This window comes from Dipteris shenzhenensis, chromosome 4 (assembly GCF_047967505.1).
Source record: "Dipteris shenzhenensis isolate YYH24624 ecotype China chromosome 4, Dip_SZ_1.0, whole genome shotgun sequence".
Taxonomy (NCBI): Eukaryota; Viridiplantae; Streptophyta; class Polypodiopsida; order Gleicheniales; family Dipteridaceae; genus Dipteris; species Dipteris shenzhenensis.
Genome location: NC_141599.1, coordinates 54361366 through 54384850, shown reverse-complemented (window position 1 = coordinate 54384850; position 23485 = coordinate 54361366). Strand labels below are relative to the sequence as shown.

At 44.0% G+C, this 23485-nt stretch overlaps 1 protein-coding gene across 1 annotated transcript in view; it reads left to right on the top strand.

Moving 5' to 3' along the window:
* Positions 1–23156, top strand: part of LOC147903057 (MICOS complex subunit MIC10-like) — a 28440-nt gene extending 5284 nt beyond the window's left edge. Inside the window, exons 2-3 of the mRNA XM_087373460.1 lie at positions 21828–22000; positions 22588–23156. Coding sequence (XP_087229586.1) covers positions 21828–22000; positions 22588–22599 — 185 coding nt within the window. The 3' untranslated portion in view covers positions 22600–23156. The remainder of the gene's footprint in view (positions 1–21827; positions 22001–22587) is intronic.
* Positions 23157–23485: the final 329 nt, after the last annotated feature.

Genomic DNA, 23485 nt, shown 5'->3' with positions numbered 1-23485 from the left:
TGCGTACCATCTCTCAAATTCTTTCTGAGTTTGCTGCACACTTCTCTGTCTTGGATGTACATCCCTATCTTGTGAATCCCACTGGATAGGTGATTGAGCCATTTTCTTACAACTCGTCTGAGAACTGCAAGTTTCTCACACACACTGTGTATGCAACTGATGCACGCTGTCTTTGCTTTTCAAAGGGAAAAATTACCTCAACAAGAGGTGTCTTGCATTCACAATCTATGCCAGTACTGGGCTGTCAACTCAAGGCATATACTTACAAAGTTGCCAAGGCATCAATAACTATATTGCCCCATATTTGGCTATTGCAAAAAGCATTCAGAATGCATCTGAATCAATTTTTTCTTGAGCACAAAGACATGCATATTCTTTTTCTGCAAATCTCTGATTTTACTGTGTTTCTGCTGCTTTTTCGACAGTAAATACTCTCTCAGATAGGTGAAGAGTGCTGGCAGAAACAGTCTCTGCAACTGTCTCTTTTTTTTTTTTTGGGGGGGGGGGACAGTAACCAGATGGAGTAACTGGCTGGTTACTCTAACCAGACTGACTGGTTCTGGTCTGATTAGTTTGCAACTAGACTAAGTGGATTGGCCACAGTCTGGTTACAGTGACCAGACTAGTTTGGTTGGGTCAACTAACTGGATCTCTAACTAGTCCACTAACCAAGGTTAGGTTGGCTTAACCTCAAGTCTGCCACATGAGCCTCTGAGCTGAGTGCCACGTGTACTGCCACATCAGCAGCCCTTAAGGCTTGGATGCCATGTCAGCGTTTGAACTGTACACTGCCATGTGAGCTCATGTGTACCACGTCAGCCACACGTGGTGCCACGTCTAAGCACCACGTCAGCTCTGGTGTCCTGAGTGCCACGCCATGCTGGCTACCACGTCAGCATATGCAAACTTGCCCAAACCTTGGCAAAGATTTCCGTCGAGAGCATCGCGTCAGTGTCGCCGGCTCTGTTAACCACAGCAATGACTTTCTTTTCACACACGCGTCACGGGGGAATAAAACTTGACGAAGGCTTTTCCCATCATGAATCTTCCGTCGAGCGTCTCTGTCGATATCTCCGTCCAACGATGGACCTGCGCCACGTGTGCCTGCGTGAAGTTGTTTGTGATGCCTGTTAGGCCTCCCTGCTAGCCCTCCGCCCAGGGCATCAAGCAGTCGTCTTCTCAAAGTTCTCTCCAAGGAATGGTGTGGACCCCCGCTCCTGACTACTCGCTTAGCTTGCTAGCTGTAGGGCCCCATGAACATTCGCACTTCGTCTGGCCATCGTCCTGCATATAGCCTTTGTCAAAGCAGCTTCATCGGTGCATCCAATAGTAGATGGTCACCAGACGTCAGAAACTAATGCTTGAGAACTAGAACCTGTAGCCCACTGTTGGCGAAACTGGTAGGCAGCCAAAATAGAGCTTCAATAGGTGCAATGATCTTTTGATCACCTAACTTCACATCCTCAAGTGCACACATAACAAATATAAAAAGTATATATTTATTCTCTGGTTGACCGAAGTCAACGCGCTTGATCATAATTAAGGAGCTTTGACCAAGGGTCGATGCGCCTTAATTATAGCCAAGTCTCTCCAACCAAAGTTGGCACATCTTGGTTAACCATGTTTAACCCTCTTGGCGCATGCCAAGTCTCGTTGACGGAAGTCACCTTTTAGATCATTGAAGGTCCATCGTCCTATTTAGGCCTACCCTTAGCCTATGACCCATGCACCTATCATTTAATGCACTCTGATGCACCCTTCCCTTTCCTATTACCCCTAGTACCTAGACACGTGGGTGAACATCTTTAAAAATCTGCTCAAATTGCCCAGTCTTGGGGAATCCTGACACAAAATTTTTATGTAATACATTCCCACCTTTCAGAGGGGATAGGTAAAGGCTGCAAAAGATTGGCAGTCTTACTTGTGTCGGATTTAATGTGTTGACATACATCACATTGTTGAACAAAAGGCTGAAACTTCCTTGCAAAGTTTAGGCCAAAGGAAGACACAAAATTTGTATGTAATACATTCCCACCTTTCAGAGGGAATAGGTAAAGGCTGCAAAAGATCAGCAGTCTTACTTGTGTCAGATTTAATGTGCTGACATACATCACATTGTTGAACAAAGGCTGAAACTTCCTTGCAAAGTTTAGGCCAAAGGAAGTACCTATCGATTTTATCAATGGTCCCTCTAATGCCTCTTATGTCTAGAGTTTAGACTCGCATGTTAGTCACTCTGTAACAAAAGGGGTAGTTTAGTGACTTTATATTTAGCCTTGTAATTACTTTGCACTTTAGGCTGTTAGTGTCTTGCCATGTGGCTGTTTTGGGGGAATTATCCCATAAGCACAGTTGTAAAACAGCCTGCCCTAATTTCTATAAAAGGTTGGGCTGTCCCACATGTACTATTCTTATCATTGTACTCCCATTCATTGAATGAAACTTGATTGTACAGCAGGGCTCACTGCTCAGCTGGGAATTTTATCATTGTACTTCCATTCATTGAATGAAACTGGATTGTACAGCAGGGCTCACTGCTCAGCTGGGAATTCAATAAAAAATAATCCTTTTCTATCCTTGTGCAGCCCCTCACAAGCTACTGTGTAAGTGCAGCCCCTTATTTGCCTCTTCTCCAACTCTAAAAGGTACCTCCTTGCTACTTCAGCGTCTCACCTCTAAAACCAAACTAATGAATGAAGCTCCTGCTAGCCTAACTAGCCTAGACCTCATGATAGGGTACGCTTCTCCTTTAGTGCTAGCCTTCATCATGGCTGAGTCTGCCCTTCACCTCCGGAGTGCCGACAGAAACTCAGTACGAAGACTTTGTATAAATGGATGCTCAAGTATGTGTGGGTGTGTGGATTTGTATGTGTGAGAGCATATTGTGAGAGCATATTTTTATACTATGGTCTACACCCACTATTGGGCGCTGATGACGTCAGTGGGGATGTCATAGTAGCTAGTCCCTGCTATGCATGATGGAGTTTATGGTTTTCAACCTTGTGAGTGACTATCATGAGATTGAAACTGCACTATGTTGTGTTTTTAGAGGATGAGTTTGGGAATGTTCTTGGATTCATCTAGGTATATGCGCTTCTTTGCTAAATCTGATTATTTCTACTCTACTCTTTGGAGTGGTCTAGTCTAAGGCTATCTGTTGGTCCAAATTAGTTAGAACTAGTTAGAAATAGAGCTAGTTCTGTCCAGTGTAATCAGAAAACACGTTTTGGGCAGGAGAAACATGAAAAAACGTTTCCTGCCCGAAACGTTTCTAAGAAACATGCTAAATGTGGAACGTTTTTTGAAATATAATTTATATAAAATACACTATTTTTTTCTTTTATATAAAATACACTAATTTTACACATTTCTAGACGAAAAGCTTGTCAACATCTCGAAATGTTTCTAGAAACGTGTCTTGTGACACTGATTCTGTTTCACACTCATGATTCAATGCAGAAATGTTTTTGGTAACATATGGTACACCCCAACAATAGGTATCCATTGGAATAGGCCTCTAATTTGATTACGCTGAATCTGTCCATCAATTTCAGCGAAGTCTTCAAGCTTCAACCATTGCTCCTAGTGCCTTTTCACAAAAATGTGATTAGCTTGGGGCCTTCTACTCAAAGCATCAGCTACTAACTTCTCCTTCCCTAGCTGATATTCAATATTTGGTTTGCCCAAATGATTGAATGCATTCAGCCCATTTGATTTGTCTTGAAGAGACAATAGGTTGAGGAAACAAATGCTGCTGGTCAGTCACCGTAAAGGTAATGCCTCGATAGCTTCAAAGCATGAACAACTGCCAGTAACTCCTCCCTAGCATATGCGATATATTTCAACTCAGCCCCTTGAAGCTCTGTACCCTCATAAGCAATGGGATGCCACCCTTGCATCAACACCGCTCCAATCGAGTTACCACTTGCATCTATATATATGGCAAATAACTCCTCCATATTAGGGAATATTAACACCGGTGTAGTGACCAACGCTCTCTTAAGATCTGGAAAAGCTCCTTGGTGAACTGTCCCCACTCATTCAAGGAATGCTTCTTTAACAAATCTGTGGAGAAGCAAGGCATGCAAAAATTCTTAATGAATCTGCTGTAATAACTGCACATCCCTAGGAAGGATCTCTCCTCAATTTTATCTTTGGCTATCAGACATTCAATTAGGGCCTTGACCTTCTTAAGACTAAATTAAATTTCCTTAGCAGACACAATGTGTCCCAAATATTCTTTGTATTTAGGAACAATCACTCCTTAGGAGCTCCATCACCCTAGCAAGGTGATCCTTATGTTCCTCTCATTATTGCTGAAAACTAGAATGCCATCAAAGAGGACTATGACAAATTTTCGTAAGTAGGGTCGCAAAAGCCTTCGCATCAGCCTGTTAAAAGTGGCTAGAGCGTTAGTTAGACCAAAAGACATAACCAAAAACTCGCAATGTCAGTAAGAATGCGAAAAGCAGTCTTTTGTTCATCTCTAGCTTTCATCCGGATCCAACTTACTAAAAACTTGAGCACCTTTAAGCACATGCAATGAATCATCCACTCTTGGATTTTGATACTTGTTCTTGATTGTAAGTTTATTCAAAGATTAGTAATCTATACACATACTATATGTATTATTGGCCTTAGGCCTTAGCGATGGGGATTTTTGTAAGAAGTTAAAATCGATTATAGTAATTTCAAAAATTTGGCCATCATTTTCTCCCCCCCCTCTCTCTCTCTCTCTCTCTCTCTTCTTCTTCTTCTCACTCTCTAAGCTTCTTCTTCTTTTCTCTAGGCTTATTGCCGACAACTCCGACTCGAAACCAGGTGTCACCTCCCGAACACACCAGACACGGTACGCAAGTACCAACATCTCGTACGTTGGAAGAAGCAAGCATTTCTTCGTCGAAATGAGGAGGAGCTACTGAACATCTTGTTCAGCAACAACTCTAAGGAATTTTGGCGGAGATTCCTTGAGCGTAGGTCTCCATCACCCCTCACCGACATGAGAGTTTGGCACACATATGCACGCCATCTTTATGATGTCCCACACCAGCCTACTCCAAGTCTCATATACACACCTCGCTCCACCACTTGCACGTTGTTCACCAGAGGTGGAGTCAAGGACGTGACATTGAAACTGCACAATGGCTTGTTGTTGGTCTTTGATTCAGCTTTTTTCAGCTATTTCAACCTGTTGAGTGAAGTGTGGTTGGATTGAACATTTCAACCTCATGCCTCACTTTCAGGTTTAGGGCTGCTAGTATTTCTTTCTTCTGTCTTCCTCACTCTTTTCGTGTAACCCTTCTAAAACATGGTTGTAAATTCAGCATTACTCTCATGTCAATTGCCTAAACCTTTGCCAAAGAGGGTCAAGTTCTCTTCATGCTTCGGTTGCATGAAAGTGGCTTTTAGCTGCTCCACAAACTTAGCCCATTCAAGGATCAGTCTCTCTTCCTATTTAGACAATGACCACCACATTAAAGCATCCTTTTTGTAGATGCAATGTAGCAAGAGCAAGATTCTCTTAATCGGTCTTGTGATGATGGGCAAAGTACAGCTCAAAATGGCAAATCCTATCAAGGATTTTATCAGCCTCCCCTGTTCCATCATATTTAGGGAATTTAATTCTCTCAAATGGTTGAAACTTGACTCTTTTTAAAGGAGTACTCATATCTTCATTCCCAAACTCTCTTAGTCCCTAGTTTTGTCCTTATGGAGTGCTCAATCATGTTGCTAAGTTGAGAAACCAGCTTATCAAATGGGAGACTCTTCCTTTCTTCTCCTCACATTTGGATTATAATCCATGTGCGGGGGATTTTTAGCTATAGGTGTAAACTCATTATCTTACTTTTGGGTGGGCTCATTTCTCCTCTCATTTCCATAGTAGAACTTTCTATCAAGAGGTTCCTGTAGGAAATTGGAAGGTAGTCCTATTCTTGGATTATCATACTGAAGATGTGTATAAGTCTCACCTAATGGATCCTTAGGAGAAAGTGATGGTGTTCTTTCCCTTCTCCTTCTAGCAATGGAGAAAACGGGACAAGTTCATTATTATACCTCCCTTTCCCTTACATTCTTTCCTTTTACTAGTAGAGGAAACGACATGCTGCAATTTCAAAGCAGAGGTTTATTTTACAGCAAAAATCAAATATTATAGACTTGGTGGTACTTATTCGACTCATGCTTCATTTGTGTCAAAAAACAAGCTAGAATAGTATTCTTCCTTGTGTCCTTAGCTCTCCACATTCGTACCTACCGCCCCCCCCCCCTCTCTCTCTCTCTCTCTCTCTCTCTCTCTCTCTCTCTCTACTCCCACCCCCTGCTTATTATAGAGTTGGTGGTACTTATTCGACTCCCGCTTGATTTGTGTCAAAAAACAAGCCAGAATAGTCTTTCTTCCTTGTGTCCTTAGCTCTCCACATTCGTACCTCTCTCTCTTCTCTGTCAGCTCTCGCCTCCTTGCTCCGTCTGCTCCTTCCTCTCTCGCTCTGTCGTCTGCTCCCACCTCCCTAATCCGTCTGCTCCCTTCTCGACCCTCCCGCCTCTCTGCTCCGTCCCTCCACGCCTCCCTACTCCGTGCCTCCGCCTAGGCTCTCCGCCTCCGCCTCCCTACTTCGCCGCCTCAGCCCCCCTCGCGCAGCTCTCTCTTGCTCCACCTCAGCCCACTCCTCTGCCGCCTCAGCCCCTCTCCTCGCCGCCTCAGCTCCACTTCGTTGCATCTCCCTCCTGCGCCCCCCCCTCGGTCTGCTTATCCGCCTCTCTTCGTTGGCTCCTCTGCTCCCCCCCCCGCCCAGACTTCTTCTCCCAGTGCGCTCATCACCCATCTTTGATGATGACAACCTTCCTTCCGACTATGGGGGGGATCGTCATGCCCCCACACCAAGACTTGTAAAAAAAACATTGGAAAATAGCTACAGGATCACAACAGTCAGCCTCCGAGTTGGGAAAAGGGAAGAAAGACAACGACAAAATCAAGAAAGAAGATAAAAACCAGCAGACACAATTAAAGCTCGAGGATGTGAATAATTGCTTCAACCAGAGTGAACTTGGATCCAAGTAGATAGCAAAGCAACTCACAAAACGGGATCTACCTCAGCTTCAGCTTCAGCCATGGCTTCATCTACAGCCACATCCTGTCCAACTACTTCTTCATCTACAGACATACCCTTGACATTGACTTCTTCTCTTCTTACGCGACAGAGGGGTTTGACATCGTTCTCTCCTTCCATTATAGTTACAGTCTTCCCGTCCACTTCATTACCTATGTCACCTACATCGGAGGTGTCATACATTGTCCCACACTACTACTCGACCTTTCTTTCCCCTCTCGCCACCCCACGCTTAGCCACACCACACACACCACGTAGGAAGCACGGCACCTACCACGACATACACTTTGATCACAGCCTCTCACCGGCCACTCTAGACGCCTAAACAGACTCCTAACCTACATTGATCACATACCACTCATAAAGGACCGTGCTGCCCTGAATAGTCGCACACTCCACGAGGCTGCCCTCCAAATCTTTCTCCACACCACACGGTCCACTAGACCACCACCTCTTGGTTCTGTACCCTGCAACAATTGGTACGATGTGGAGTGCAAGGCTTATCGCCAACAGCTCCGATTTGAAACCAGATGTCACCTCCCGAACACACCAGACATGGTACGCAAGTACTAACGTCTCGTACGTCGGAAGAAGCAGGCATTTCTTCGTCGAAATGAGGAGCTGCTGCGCATCTTGTACAGCAGCAACTCTAAGGATTTTTGGCGGAGATTCCTTGAGCGTAGGTCCCCATCACCCCTTACCGACACGAGAGTCTGGCACACGTATGCACACCATCTTTATGATGTCCCACACCAGCCCACTCCATATCTCGTACACACACCTCGTCCCACCACTTGCACGTTGTTCACCAAAGGGGGAGTCAAGGACGCGACATTGAAACTGCACAATGACCGAGCGAAGGATCACGAGGGGCTATGCACTGAGTTTATTGCATATGGGATTGACAAGTTAGCCCCGATCTTAGCAAAGCTATTCAATGACGCTGTTTGCCTTGGCTTCCCCCGCACCTCGACACTGTGAAAATCCACACTTTTTGAGAATGCAAATGTGTGCAATGCATGCAGAATTTGAATGTCGATTGGCCCTCCAATGGGGAAGAGCGCCCTCGTGAGAGTACTTGTTTCTATTTCGACCTACATGCAAGGTGGGAGAGAGATGACGGATGAATGCAATGTGGTAGAGAGAATGCAACGTGAGATTCACAATGAAAGGGTGATACCCTTTCATCAATGTCCCTTGAGATCACTCAAGTTCCATCTTTCCATTTACACCTACCCTTAGCCTATGACCCATGCATCTACCATTCAATGCACCTTAATGCACCCTTCCCTTCCTGTTGCCCCTAGGACCTCGACATGTGTGTGCACATTTTTATTAATAGAATAAGTATCACATGTCCAAATTCGATGCTGTCTGAAGCAGTGGCTCCAGCTCGACTAGTCCTATCTACTCAGATGATCCACCGCCATAACAAATTAGTCGGTGTCCATCATAAATACAAATACATGTTACACCATTGGCGTATAACATAATAATGTCTACTAATCAGAGATTAGTGATTTCTCTTGTCATGACACTCCCTCCTGCTTGAATGGGCAGAAGTCCTCTTCTGGATCCTCTCTTGTCTCTTTCTCTTGCGTACGTTTCTCTTTTACTTCTGCATTTGCATCTCCTCTTCATAATCTACAAATAATCTTCTACTGGTAGTACACGACCTCTTCTGAATCCGAACTTAAATCTCATCTTCAAGTTTTGGTTCCTCTTGATGTTGAATATTCAAAATGCAGAAGTACCACTGCAGTGCCTCTTCAATATCTCTTCATGCTCAGAATCCTCTTATGAATACTTAGCTGCTGAAATCTCTTTACAGTAACCTGCTCAATAAGCTTAAACACATTCTCAACAAATTGGTTAGTATTAAAACGATTCTCTCACCCAAATGTTTTCATTGAACTAGGTAGACCTTGGCTATGGATGATTTTGCGATGGAGAGCTACTTAGTCTATAGAAACTATAGACCTTCGATCTGTTTTTCCAACTCTTCTATTTCAGCCCTATTTATCTTATCAGACGCTCTACACGGAGGAGAAAAATAATTATTCTCTGTCCATACTCTACAATGAATATGCCTACTCTCTATTCAGTTCACACATCCATACACCAGTGTTGGCTGAATGGATAGCATTTACTCTTGGTTCTATGTTCATCATAGAGTCTTGGGATGAGGAGGTAGAAGCCTCACCCTCCTGCTTGGATGCTTTGCCTTTCCCTTTTACAGAATTGGTTTTGACAATTTTGGCTAATAGAGTAGGACATTTATGCCATGGATGCCCTGGCTTATGTTTCTTACATCCGAAACATTTTCCCTCCTTAATTAGCTTTTTCTTCTCATCGTCAGTCATGGAAGGAAATGGTATCCATCCAGGACTTGATTGGCTGTTAACATTTTGTACAACAGCTTTCTCATTTCCTTTGTTGAAGGGTTTACGCGGATTCACTTTCCTCTCGGCTATTTCAGCCAACTTAGTGAGGTCCTTAAGCGTGGTCGGGTTAAACATTTCAACCTCGTACCTTACTTTTGGGCTTAAGGCTGCTAAATACTTCTTTCTCCTATCTTCCTCACTCTTTTCGGGTAACTCTAGAAAGAGTTTCCAAAATCTGGCTGTAAAATCTGCATTACTCTTATTATCGAACTGCCTAAACCTCTCCCAACGAAAGGTTAGGTTCTCTTCATGCCTTGGTGGCATGAAAGCGGCTTTCAGCTGCTCCACGAACTTAGCCCATTCATGAATAGGCTCTTTTCCTGTTTGTGACAAGGACCACCACATTAGAGCATCCTTCTACAGATGCAATGTGGCAAGAGCAAGCTTCTCTTGCTCGGTCTTGTCTTGATGGGCAAAGTATAGCTCAAAATGACGAATCCAATTGAGGATTTTGTGAGCCTCCCTTGCCCCATCATATTTGGGGAACTCAATTCTCTCTCGCGGTTGGAATTTGGACCTCTTAGAAGGGGTACTCAACTCTTCATCCCTGAAGTTTAAAGTCCTCTTAGTCCCTAATCTTGTCATAATGGACTACTCAATCATATTGCTAAGCTGGAAAATCAGCTTATCAACAGGAGTCTCCTCTCTTCCTCTTGCACTTGGATTATAATCCATGTGTACTGGGCTTTGAGTTGAAGGCGTGAACTCATCACCTTGTTCTTGGCTGGTCTCATTTCTTCTTTCATTATGAAAGGAGAACTCTCTATCAAGAGGTTCTTGAAGGAGAGACTCTTGTAAATCTATTTGTGGGTTATCATACTCAAGATGTGTATAACTCTCACCTAATCCATCCTCTTCAAGAGGGGGTGAAGGTGTTCTTTATCTCTCTCCTTGGGGTAATGGAGGAAAAGGAATAAGTTCATTGTTATATGTCCCTTCCCCTTCCATTCTTTTCTTTTAGTAATACAAGAGAGAAAATGTCTTGCTGTAATTTCAAAAAAAAAAGGTTTATTTACAGCAAAAGTCGAGTGTTGTAGAGTTGGTGGTACTTATCCGACTCCGTCTTCGTTTGTGTTGAGAAGACACTTCAAATGACCTCCTTTCCCTTCTCTTTCAAGCTTTTCTTCTTGTATTTCTGCTGTAAACTGGTACGCTCCGTTTGGGCTACTTGTTTTGAGCGGATTGGAGCTCTAGATACGGTTATAGGGGGTACTTGATGGGTGGATCACCCCCTTAAAATCTTATTCCGATCCAACTTTCTGTTGGGAGAACGGGGGATCCCTTTTCCTCACGGTTTAAGGATTTTAAGGGTACATTTACATGTGGGGGGGGGGGGGGCAGGGGTGGTGGTGGTGGTTGTGGTTAGGGGGGGGGGGGGGGGGGGGGGCAATCCACCTCATGAGGACACCTCGTTCACCGTTCAAGACCAGAAATTTTCAGAAAAGCCCATTGTCTCAGAACCTCGGAGATCGGTCGGTCGTGATCCTCTTCCGCAACTTCTCTTGCGACTTCCATCGTCCGCAACTAACGCCCTCTTCTCGTCCCGCTCGTGGATCGTCACCGCTCTGATACCAAATGTGAAAATCCACACTTTTCGAGAATGCAAATGTGTGCAATGCATGCAGAATTTGAATGTCGAATTTGAATGTCGATTGGTCCTCCAATGGGGAAGAGTGCCCTCGTGAGAGTACTTGTTTCTATTTCGACCTACATGCAAGGTGGGAGAGAGATGACGGATGAATGCAATGTGGTAGAGAGAATGCAACGTGAGATTCACAATGAGGGTGATACCCTTTCATCAATGTCCCTTGAGACCACTCAAGTTCCATCTTCTCATTTACACCTACCCTTAGCCTATGACCCATGCATCTACCATTCAATGCACCCTTCCCTTCCTATTGCCCCTAGGACCTAGACATGTGTGTGCACATTTTTTATTAATAGAATAAGTATCACCTGTCCAAATTCGATGTCGTCTGAAGCAGTGGCTCTAGCTCGTCTACTCAGATGATCCACCACCATAATAAATCGGTCGGTGTCCATCATAAATACAAATACATGTTACACCATTGGCATATAACATAATAATAATGTTTTAATGTCTACTAATCACAGATTAGTGATTTCTCTTGTCATGACAGACACTCAACACCATCACCCCCATCCACAAGGCAGGGGATTCCATGGACCCGAGTAACTACAGGACTATCATGATTGGACATGTGATGTCCAAGATCTATGCAGTTGTATTGGATGCATCGGTCAGCCTGTTCGCAAAGATGAGAGGGCTCAGACCAGAGGGTTAGGCCGGTTTCAGGCGAGACCATGGGACTATGGATCACATACTTACACTCAGGAGTGTCATTGAGGAGGCAAGATCACGGAAGGAGAGGGTATATTGTTGCTTTGTGGATTTCCGCAAAGCCTTTGACACAGTACCTCGAGCTCGTCTCATCACATGCCTACAGACAACTGGGATTTGATCAGGAGATCATCTAGGCAGTCATGGCACCGTATGAGAGAGTCTTAGGCCGAGTTCAGACAGGCGCAGGTTGGACGTATGAGATCCTGAGTACCATAGGGGTCAAACAGGGTTGTCCCTTATTACCGACCTTGTTTGGCCTCTACATCGATGAGCTTGAGACTTTCATGGGGGCGTTCGGAGGGACCGGTTGCTCACTTGTCGGGATCATCATCAAGATTCTTCTTTATGCAGATGACGTGGCACTCTTGTCGTTCACACCCGAGGGGCTCCAGGCTTCAGCGACACTTGGATGCACTGCAGGCTTTTTGTTTATCCTATGATTTGGAGGTTAACCTTGGCAAGACCAAGGTCATGATCTTTAACACCTCTCGAACATTCAACGGAAGCAGGTTACTTTTACTTTCGGTGGGTCACCAATTGAGATCGTATCCTCATACACTTACTTGGGGGTCATCTTCTCCGCCCCGATCTTCACGATGAGACCAGCGATGCAGGCCAGACTGAGCAGGGGATACGCCTCACTGGCTCAGCTAGAGAGACAATGCTTTCACTCCCACTTCCAAGACCCTCGGACCAGGCTCTTCTCTTCGACTCCTTGGTCCGACCAGCCGGTATGGGGAGCGTGACATGTCAGAGATAGAGTGGACACGGGTGGAGCGCCTGCAGATCCTCATGCTCTACGGATGATCCGGGGGAAACCGTATGTACCATTCAGGCCGAGTTTGGTGCTTCTCCACTCCAGCTAGATGCAGCCTTTCAGACCATCACATATCTACACCGGGTTAGAAAGGCTCTCAACATCAGAGTCCGTGGTATTCCACGTACCGAGGCTACATCAGTGAGCGATGCGACTACATTTGTGGCCACTACTCTTGTAATGACATGAGTATCTAGTAGTACCCAAATTAGTATGCTAATCAAGGGATTAGTCAAGAGAAGGATGTTTGTTTAGACGGCTTTGAAATGGGAGACATATTGAGTGAGATAGGAAGGAAAAAGGGTTATGTTAAGTTATAGGTCAATGCTTAGGGGCAAAAGCGGATTAGAATAATTAAAGTGTAGGAAGAGGAGTCAAGGAACCTTAGAAACCCTAGTACCTAAGGTCTAAAGGTTAACCTAGGTCTTAGGGAGAATGGAACGGGCACATTTAATGAGATGTGACCACTCGTATGATCACATCCCATCTTCCACCCCTTCTATTGGAAGGAGGCTCTTGTCTCATAGGAAGAGTAGTACCGGCACATAGGATAGGTCCTACGCACGTAGGTAGGTCAGCCTAGAGTAGGAAACGAATAGGATAGGGAAAGAAATACCCACCATAGAGCTCATAGCTTCAAAGCTGTAGGAGGGCTTGTAAATCAGCCATAGAGTCGTAGGATGGAGGGAAATTAGAGATTTAGAGATGAACCCTAAAAATCGGTTCATTACATTTGGTATCAGAGCCACTTTTCATGCAAAGCAAAGAGGAGATCACATGTGGATCACCTAAGGATTTATCTGCAAAGGCAAAGACATAGCAAGGCCTTCAATGATTAAATGCGATGAGGGAGTGGGCATTGAGTTTCAAAGGCTAGGAGAGGTGGACGTTGGACGGTGTTCGATCAAGCACAAAGGTTCGAACATGAAGAAGTCGTGCCCCGTGAAGCTTGTCTAAAGTGGGACGATACAACAGATTTTTCGACTGTTGCAGCGGCAAGAATGAGATCGAGACCATGACCAAGATCATCGCAGATGGAACTAAGAAGCATGAAGCCAGCGACACTGAGATTCACAACCAGATGTGGTTAAGAAGCATGAAGCCAGCGACACTGAGATTCACAACCAGATGTGGTCCAAATTGAGGTGGATGCTACACGTAACGGCATACCAGGCCTTTGAGAGAGCCAATGCAGCCCGAGTCTCAGCCTTCCCTTGAATATAACAAAGAAATCAAGTGTTGGAGGTCGAGATAGCCCAAATCGGTTAATTTTGATGAGAAGAGGCGAAGCTAAGCACGAGATCGAAGGATTGTGGAAGGACTTTCGAGGGCATCTCAAATGACTAAAGGAGTTTAAGGTGCGCAATGCATAGTTGCAAACAAAGCCTGGTGTTGGAAGCCCCACGATGTTCCACATCCACGATCAACCACAACAACACCATGCAGCCCTATCGTCGCTCAGATGCATGGCTGGTGTTTTACCCCCAAATAAAGGTTCGTCGAGTGGCAAAAGATTATTGTAATTCAGAGGCTCGAAAAGATTGCGCAAAGGCAAATCTACAAGGATCAAATACACAGGGTCAAGAGCAAAGGAGAACAAATGCGTTCAAGCAAGGTTGAGGTCCAATGCTAAATGTTGAATCCAATCAATGGAGGTTTGGTCAACTAAGATTGAAGTGCAGGGTTGAAGGTACACTTAACGAAGTGTAATGACAGAAGCAACCAAATTGATGGATGACAATCGCTGGTCCAAGATCAATCAGCAAATCAAGTGCAAATTGAATCGGCTGCTGCAAATCAAATCTGTCACCATTGAAGCGAATCTAGAACTGGGCACCTCTAAACGGAAAATCATGTTGTGCCTTAAGTGAAGGAACTCTCTCATTTGAATTTGTTGCAATTCATTTATTTGTAACAGCATCAAGGGAAGGGATGGATAGGATTGATAATGAAGGCCATTTGAATACTCTTCTTGAACAATCTGTCGAGAGAAATCTCTCTATGAAAGGGATCATGGAGGATTCCAAGAAGACTAAAATAGTCAGAGTGACTTACTCCCAAGAACATTCATGAGATGAGATTTTTCGTAGGGGTGTGTAGCTACTATAGGACTACAGTAACCTTTGAGAGCTGAAAGCTTCGAAGTCTTGAAGTAAAGTATAGCACTTATATAAAGGAGTTATTGGCTATTCTGCATGAATACGTCCAATTTTGGACAACCTACATTGGAGTATTAATCTAGGAAAGAGAATGTAGTTGCAATAGTTAATTACAAGCACGTATAGTAAAATGATCCTAGAAAATTGATAGCTATGATGTGCTTAAATGTTATCTTGGAGAGATAAAACTTTATAGAGTAAGAGATGGAAAAGAAAAGAAAAATGAGAAAGAGGAAAATATTGTTCATAGTGGCGCCATTAAGCAAGAGGGTACTTTGATAGTACCAAGAGCTAAGCAAGAGGGTACTTGAAAAGTACCAAGAGTTAAGCAAGAGGATACTTTGAAAAGTACCAAGAGTTAATTGAGAGGATACTTTGAAAGTATCAAGAGTAACTAAGAGATTGAGGGTACCTTAGAGCAAGTGAGGGTTTTCCACATTTGGAGGCCACTTTACTTGGATCCTTGAAGGAGGTTACAAATTGTCTCTTTGAGAGTATGATGGGAAAATACATTGTAGTGGATTGACAATTGGACTTACCACCCAATTGTTAATCTGTTTCAGCCTGGTAAACTGAAACTGAAGGCAATGTATTACTCAACGTATTACTCTAAGATATCAAGAGGAATGCTACCAATAGAGTAGTAGTTCCAAGCTGGTCACTTGGGACTAGACCATTTGTTTATTTTGCAGGATTAGTTCTATGAGGTGCACCAAAGGAAGGACAACAGGGAAAACCATAGGGCACTAACAAAGATAAATATTCTTATCTTTTCTTTGATTATTCTGAACACATAAGATAAAGTGAACCTAAGGGATTAGGCTTGCATTAGAAGCGTTAGGGTGAGTGGTAAGATAGCAAACAAGAGATAAGGGTTATCCTGGAACCCTACAAAATTTCTAGTGATTAATTCTGCAAGTAGTTCACAAACACTATTCATGATAGTAGGAACTAAACCTTGTTTAGTTGTTAGCTGAGGACAGCTAAAAATTAAGCAAGAGGAAATCTAATGACATGAGTATCTAGTAGTACCCAAATTAGTATGCTAATCAAGGGATTAGTCAAGAGAAGGATGTACGTTCAGATGGCTCTGAAATCGGAGACATATTGAGTGAGATAGGAAGGAAAAAGGGTTATGCTAAGTTATAGGTCAATGCCTAGGGGCAAAAGGGGATTACAATAATTAAAGTGTAGGAAGAGGGGTCAAGGAACCTTAGAAACCCTAGTACCTAAGGTCTAAAGGTTAACCTAGGTCTTAGGGAGAATCGAACGGGCACATTTAATGAGATGTGACCACTCGTATGGTCACATCCCATCTTCCACCCCTTCTATTGGAAGGAGGCTCTTGTCTCATAGGAAGAGTAGTACCGGCTCATAGGATAGGTCCTACGCACGTAGGTAGGTCAGCCTAGAGTAGGAAATGAATAGTATAGGGAAAGAAATACCCACCATAGAGCTCATAGCTTCAAAGCTGTAGGAGGGCTTGTAAATCAGCCATAGAGTCGTAGGATGGAGGGAAATTAGAGATCTAGAGATGAACCCGGAAAATCGGTTTATTACAACTCTTGGCGTAGTGGAGCATAGGATTGAGAGGGCATGGCGGGTGGGGAGAGATCCCAATCGAGAGTAGCCCCTTATCATACGATTCCATGATACTCAAGCATAACTCTCGGCTCTACGGCGTAGATCAGTCTTATGGGACTAGCCATTGATATCCATGGATGAGGATCTTACCCCTTTGTAGGTTGAGGAGATGCGCACTCTGATACAGCAACGAGATCAAGCCTGCAAGGATGGGAAATGGGCAGTAGTTCGAGATGTCGGTTATCTGTCCCTTCTCCCACATAGGGAGGCGAGGTCTATGAGATTCAGCATACCGAGACCTTGTCCTGCACCGTTTGGAATTGTAATGGAACCTAATGGCCACAACCAGAGAACTTCTCGGAATCTTATACAGGTCGTGACATAGCCTTTTGTATGAAGACACATCAGAGTACGGAGTGCCCACTACCGGTAGTCAACAGTATACATGGGAGTCTGCCTACAAAGATGAGGGAAGGGCACAGGAGGAGTACGAGGATCGGGAGGAGTACCAGGTCTTTACAGGTCTATTCTTTTGAGGACCATCTTAGTAGAGCGGAGAGATATACACTCCAAATTTCTCTGGATCCGGATCCGACACACAGACAATTAGGATTTGTTCGTCGAAGTATGCTATTTTTCTCCTGAGACCTCACACTTTGCTCAAGATGCCCGAGAGGAGATAGAGACATCACCATACGCAGCTCTATACCAGGATATTGTTGACCTCTCAAGCCGCGGAGAAGTGCTCCTTGTTGGGGACTTCAACGTGAGGACTTTAGAGACAATTCCATTTTATTGCCAGACATGGATCTTGAGGACGCGGGTATGATGTGAGTTTCAGCTGATAGACGAGGTCCATTCACATCTTACAGGTAGGCCCTGCTAGATCTAGGCAAGATGCATGATCTTATCATTTATAATGGTCTTGATAGATGGCCCTCGGGTGGTTTTACTTGCTTCCCACATGGAGGGGGCTCTAGCATTGTCAATTACATAATGGGATCCCTTGCCTTCACCTCTCGTATTACTGGTTTTACTGTCGCACCATGTCCTCCTGGGGTTGATATTACATACCTCTTCTTTAGTATCTCTACACCCCATCTCACGGTACCTCCCACATCACGGATTGCTTACACCACTTATAATGACATACACTTCGATTGCAGCCTCTCGCCTTTATATACTTCACATATATTGATTTTATACCCTTATTAGAGGATTGTGCTACTCTAGTCACCCGCTCACTACACGAGACTGCCCTTCACGCTTTCTCTCACACTACTCGCTCCACTCGTCCACCACCACCTGGGACCATCCTTGATGATGAGTGCAAGGCTTTACGCCGTCAACTTAGATTCGAAACCAAAAAACCACCGCTCGAACGAACCAAAGACGCTACGTGAGTATCGCCGATTGGTACGCAGGAAGAAGCTAGATTTCATCCGCCGAAACGAGGAAGAACTACTGAACATTCTGTTTAGTAACAACCCTAAGGACTTTTGGCAGAGATTTCTAGAGGGTGGTCCCCTTCATCACTCATGGACACTCAAGTTTGGCATAATTATGTATGCACACTGTATGATATCCCAAATCAGCCAGCTCCTGATCTCTCACACATACCCCGCCCCACATGATGAAACTTCATAACGGTCAAGCGAAAGAACATGAGTGCCTATGCACTGAATTCATTATATATGGGAATAATCTTCTAGCCTCGATCTTAGCAAAGCTCTTTAATAAAGTGATTTGTTTTGGGTTTCCACTCACCGAGAGGGAATGCTTCCACTCACACTTCTAGGATCCGCGGACCAAGGGTTTGCTGTTTGACTCATTGGTCCATCTAGTGGGGATGTATGGCAGTCCTTGTTGGGGGCTGGATCTGTCAGATATAGAGTGGGCGCAGTATTTAAGGTTATCACCTACCTATACCTACATGGATTGCACATCTGGGCGCATTAGATTACCTTGGCTAGCATTGTCCTCTTCTATGGCACTATTAGCATCAGGTGACCAGAGATGTTGGTATGCACATACAGAGAGATGGTTTGAGCGATTGGGGCTCCACATGGACAGACTCCCTCCCTTCCAGTACAACATTGACGCGCCGTTCTCTCCTCTCTTGTAACACAAGGTCAACCAGGTCATCCGCAGGGATCTCTTACACCTACACACGTTCCGGACCTGGTTGGGACTAAGCGAGCTTCCAGTGAAGCTCAGCTTCTACAGGGATCATTGTTTACATATCATAGAGAAGGGTTTTCATTGACCCACCTGGATATACACAGATTCACTTACCTCACTCATTGAGGATCTCTATTGGGTTGTTTTGGTTCTCTTCACATAGACTGTGCATTGAGAGTGGTAGGGCAAAGCGTCTACCTCGGGAGAGGCGCATATGCACATTTTGTGACGTACAAGAGGTCAAGTCGGAGGGGCATTTCATTTTTAGGTACCCAGTCTACTATGAGATCCGAGGACGCTTCTATTGCCTCTTCAAAGACAATCCTGGGGTGTTGTCTCGGTTTCTCTCCCATCCAGACTAGAGATGCTTGGCGGCTTTCCTCCATGAGGCAGTTAGGCACTGCGAGTGTCTACTTTGGGCTCGGAGACAGGAGCAGACATCCGCCCTAGTAGATCTTTTTCAGAGCTCGGTCACGGAGTTCTTCCAGCTAGAGCATGTGGACCCTACTACAAGGCTCCGACATGATCGAGATCCAGAGTTAGCGACACGATAGCTCAGACAGAGGATTGCCGCACAGATGACACTTGGGAATATCCCCTTTGTGTTCAGAGTCGGGTCTCGACCGATAGGGGTCACTGTAGCCCTTGCTAGGCGCAAAGCCATGACCAGGAGACGTTACAGGACCTCGCCCACGAGGAGCCAACAGCACTCTATTGCTGACTTCATGCTTGTGCTGTCTCATCCACTTGGATGAACTATGAGATACTGGTATGTAGTCGATCACTCTGACATGACTATGTAGTACTTAGCACTAGCTTTTTACATTCTGCATTGGTGTGGATGCTCGTTTAGTAGCTCCACCCTCACAGTTTGTTTGTATCAGGATTCTCATAGTCCCATCAGTCTTGCGAAGACTTTAATAAACTTTCTTTCTTTCTTTCTTTCTTTCTTTTGTTGTAAACTGGTGGTCTCAACACCCTCATAGGGGTTACTTGATGGGTAGAACACCCCTCAAAATCTTGTTCCGATCTGACTTCTAGTTAGGGAGAATGAGAGGGAGGGGAGGTTCCTTTTTTGACGATTTAAGGCTTTTAAGGGCACATTTGCACAGGGGGAGTCACCCCATAGGACACCCATTCCCCGTCCAAAAAGCAAGAAAAACATAGTGAAATTTTTAGAGAAAGGGATTCCCTTTTTAGCTTGAAATTTTGGCTATACAGGCCTGGTTTTCTCCCGCTCCTTCCAGTCAGATTTCTGCCTGCTCAGCAGTGACCAGATCTTCTTCCTTCAATGCCAACTGCCCAGATCTTGAATGCGAACTATTCAAAGATGGTGAAGACCTACGACTTTGTCTGACATGTGCCTTGCTCGTCGCTCCTTGTCTGTGCATGTACGGCCTGCGCTCTCTGCCCGTCCTTTGTCTGTGCAATCCCCACTCTTTGCACGGACAGCCTTGATCTTTGCTTAAGGCAGATTCTTCCCTTCTCTTCCTCTTCCGTCCTTGAAGGTAATTGTCACCGCTTTGATACTAAGCGTGAAGAACCACAAATTTTAGAATGCAAATAGGTGTAATGCATGCAAAATTTTGATGTGGGCCCCCTAATGGGATAAAGAACCATTGTGAGAGCACTTGTTTCTACTTGACCTATATGCAAGGTCAGAGAAAGATTGCGGATGCATGCACGGCGGTAGAGAGAATGATACGTGCGATCATAATGAAGGGGAATACCCTTTTGTTAATGTCCCTTCAGATCACTCAAGGTCCATCTTCCTATTTAAACCTACACTTCCGAATGTGAAGAATAGGAATTCTAGAATGCAAGCAGAATTTTGACGCTGATTGGACCTTCTAAGTGGGGAAGAGTGCCCTCGTGTGAGTACTTGTTTCTGCTTGACCTGTATGCAAGGTGGTAGAGAGGATGATTTGCGAGATCATAATGAAGGGGAATACCACCTTGTTAATGTCCTTTGAGATCACTCAAGGTCCATCTTTCCATTCAGACCTACCCTTATTCGATGACCCATGCATCTCCCATTTAATGCACTCTAATGCACCCTTCCCTCTCGTATCACGCCTAGGACCTAGACACATGGGTTCACATCGTAAGCAATAGTCATTGGCCAATGTTGCATCTTTTAGTGGTAAATCCTAGATTAACATGTCTCACAATTGGGACAAAAAAGGCTGTGCGGGACGACCTTAGATGGTCTCCTATCTAGACTACAGCTCTAGCCACTTGCTTGGTAATTGTTTATACTGATTGATTATTTCTATATGAATTTCTAGATTACATTTGATTGCCAGAATGCATCTTATCTGCTTTTTTGTGGAGACAGAAATGTATTAGCTCTTAGAGCCTAGTATCGGGTTATTGGCATTAGTTTCCAGTTCAGTAAGAGTATTTTTCAGAGGTAAATTAAAACCACATAAAACGGACCAATCAAACATTTTGTTGCAAACTGCTCTTGTAGCTATTAAAGAGACTACTGATAGAGCTTCGGAGGGGCACTGACAGTTGCTCCTTGGCCTCTGTCATCCATCGTGAGAGCACCCAGGCATCACCTTCACTGAGCAGAGGTCCTTCCCTCAACCTAAGGATGATGCATGGGAGATTATAGTCTCAGCATCACAGCATGGCACATTTGCATTTCTTGTTGCACCTTGGTTATGAGCAGACAGCAGGTTAATCTGTCAACCTCCATTGTGGTCATTTGGCTTGACATCATTTACACCTTGCTTTCTATTTAGGAGCAAGGTCAGGAGGGTCCCATGAGCAATTTTTAAGGCCTTGCGTACAGGCATTTTTTACAGTGACAGATTGAGAAAGTTTTTGGTTGTATAGTGGGCCCACAAGATATTGAGCTGAGAATCATAGGAAGCAGTCCACAAGGGGCTGGTCTCATGTCATCTTAGAAAAGAAAAAAACCTTAAAATTAGAAGTTCCTTTTTCTGCTCGAGCAAAATCTTTTGATACCTCAATAATGATCTTTGTGGTCAAACATTTTCACCAGAATTCAAACATTTTGTCTCATTACCCTTGTTTACATTTTCAGGCATATATGCTTTTCTAGCTTGCTTTTAAAATTGGTGGTTTCATTATTTTGAAAATTGTGGGGGACTTGTTGACAGTAATCTTTGGGTGTCCTAAACTTCTTTTTGTTTTGTCCAGGGAGTCCTGCAACAAGATGGTCAGCTATAGCTTTTGGTGCTGGGATAGGCCTTGGATCTGCTTACACGGATTGCTCTCACATCATGGATGGCTCTTTGCCGAAGTGGCGTGTACCCTCGAAAGAGTCCTTTCCTCCTCCAGCATCACCTTCAGCAGCCCCATCACCACCAGAGGTATCCCTTATATACTGCAAATTAGCTGTAATTGCTGTGTATTGTTGTGATGTTTATGTTCTTGCTATTTTGTTGTATCCTGGGATGTGTCATTTCTCTTCATGATTCCCTCAACCTATTAATACTAAGAAAGGCCTAGAGCTACCTTATCTTTTAAGGGTGCATATGGCCTGGTAGCTATCTTATTGCTCATTTTATAAAAAAATTTAGTTTGTAAGATTGGATATATTCTAGTCTTATGAGGGTATATTTTTGTCATCTTAGCGGATGTGCAAGCTCTATAAGAAGTTTCATCCATAATCGCTCATTCTATTTAAAAATTGCCTCTTAGATATGTATGAATATATCACTTTCTTCATGTAATGTTTATTACTTGACTAGCAACTAGGTGTTGAAGCCTGAAACTCTCTCCATATGCTTGGAAGCTGGGTGGTTTTGTCTTTCATTGCTTTCTGTATGCATGAAATAAACTAATCTGTGCATTTCTGCAAGTTGAACCTGAATTTCTCAATTCTTCTTTGGTGTATCATTTGAACAGTTCATAAGTGGTATTTTGTAATCCATCTAATGTTTTGTACTTTTGACAGGAGCAAGATTGAAGCTTGGGGATCTGCTTATACATGTCAACATCCATTGAGAGAATCTCAAGTCTGGTATTGGGGGATCAAAACTTTTGAAATTGCTTGCCTGGATTGAACCTTGTGAGTTCAGTTGTAGGGCTGGAGAATAATTTATCAACGGCTCAAGTGAAGCAGAAACTGAAACTAATTCAGAATACGTAATACTTGGAAGTTTTGCAAGTACTGCAAATTTGACATGTGTCGAGAAGTTTTGGGATTCAGGATTAGAACTTTGAAGTTCAACATGTTTTCAATAATAATGTTGACATCTTGTGAATGATTGGAAGGGAAGAGCATTATATATATTATTGATTGAGTGTGAGAGAGAGAGAGAGAGAGAGAGAGTGTGTGTGTGTGTGTGTGAGAGAGAGTTCACAGGAAGGCCTGAAAAGCCCAAGGGACCAAAAGGCAATGTATTAGACACTCCACAAGATGTGTTGTTGAATTGCTCCAATCCTTGTAGTAGTATCTCGCAGGTTGCTTCAACTCGTTGAGAGTGTAGCTTTGCCTTTTGATGATGTATGCTGAAAGCTCAATTGGGTCATTTTATCTATGGAAATTGGAAGTGCTCCTTTGGTAATGGGTAGAGGTGATAGGGTGAGTGGATTGGCTTGTCTCACACTTTCCTAGCTTTGTATTTCAAGGTGCACCAATGCAGATGTTTTTTGTTCTTAATCGTATATAATGGACTTTTCTTGGTAGAGAGTGTGACCTCGTAAGTCACTTTTGCCTACGTACACTTAGATAGTCCTCTTGGATCCTAAGTTGCCTTTGTTCCAAGGTGCTCTAATCTAGGTTTAACTAAGAGGGAAAGCCTCTAGTTCTTGATAATAGAGAATTTTTTCTTCCTCTATAGGCAGCTTGA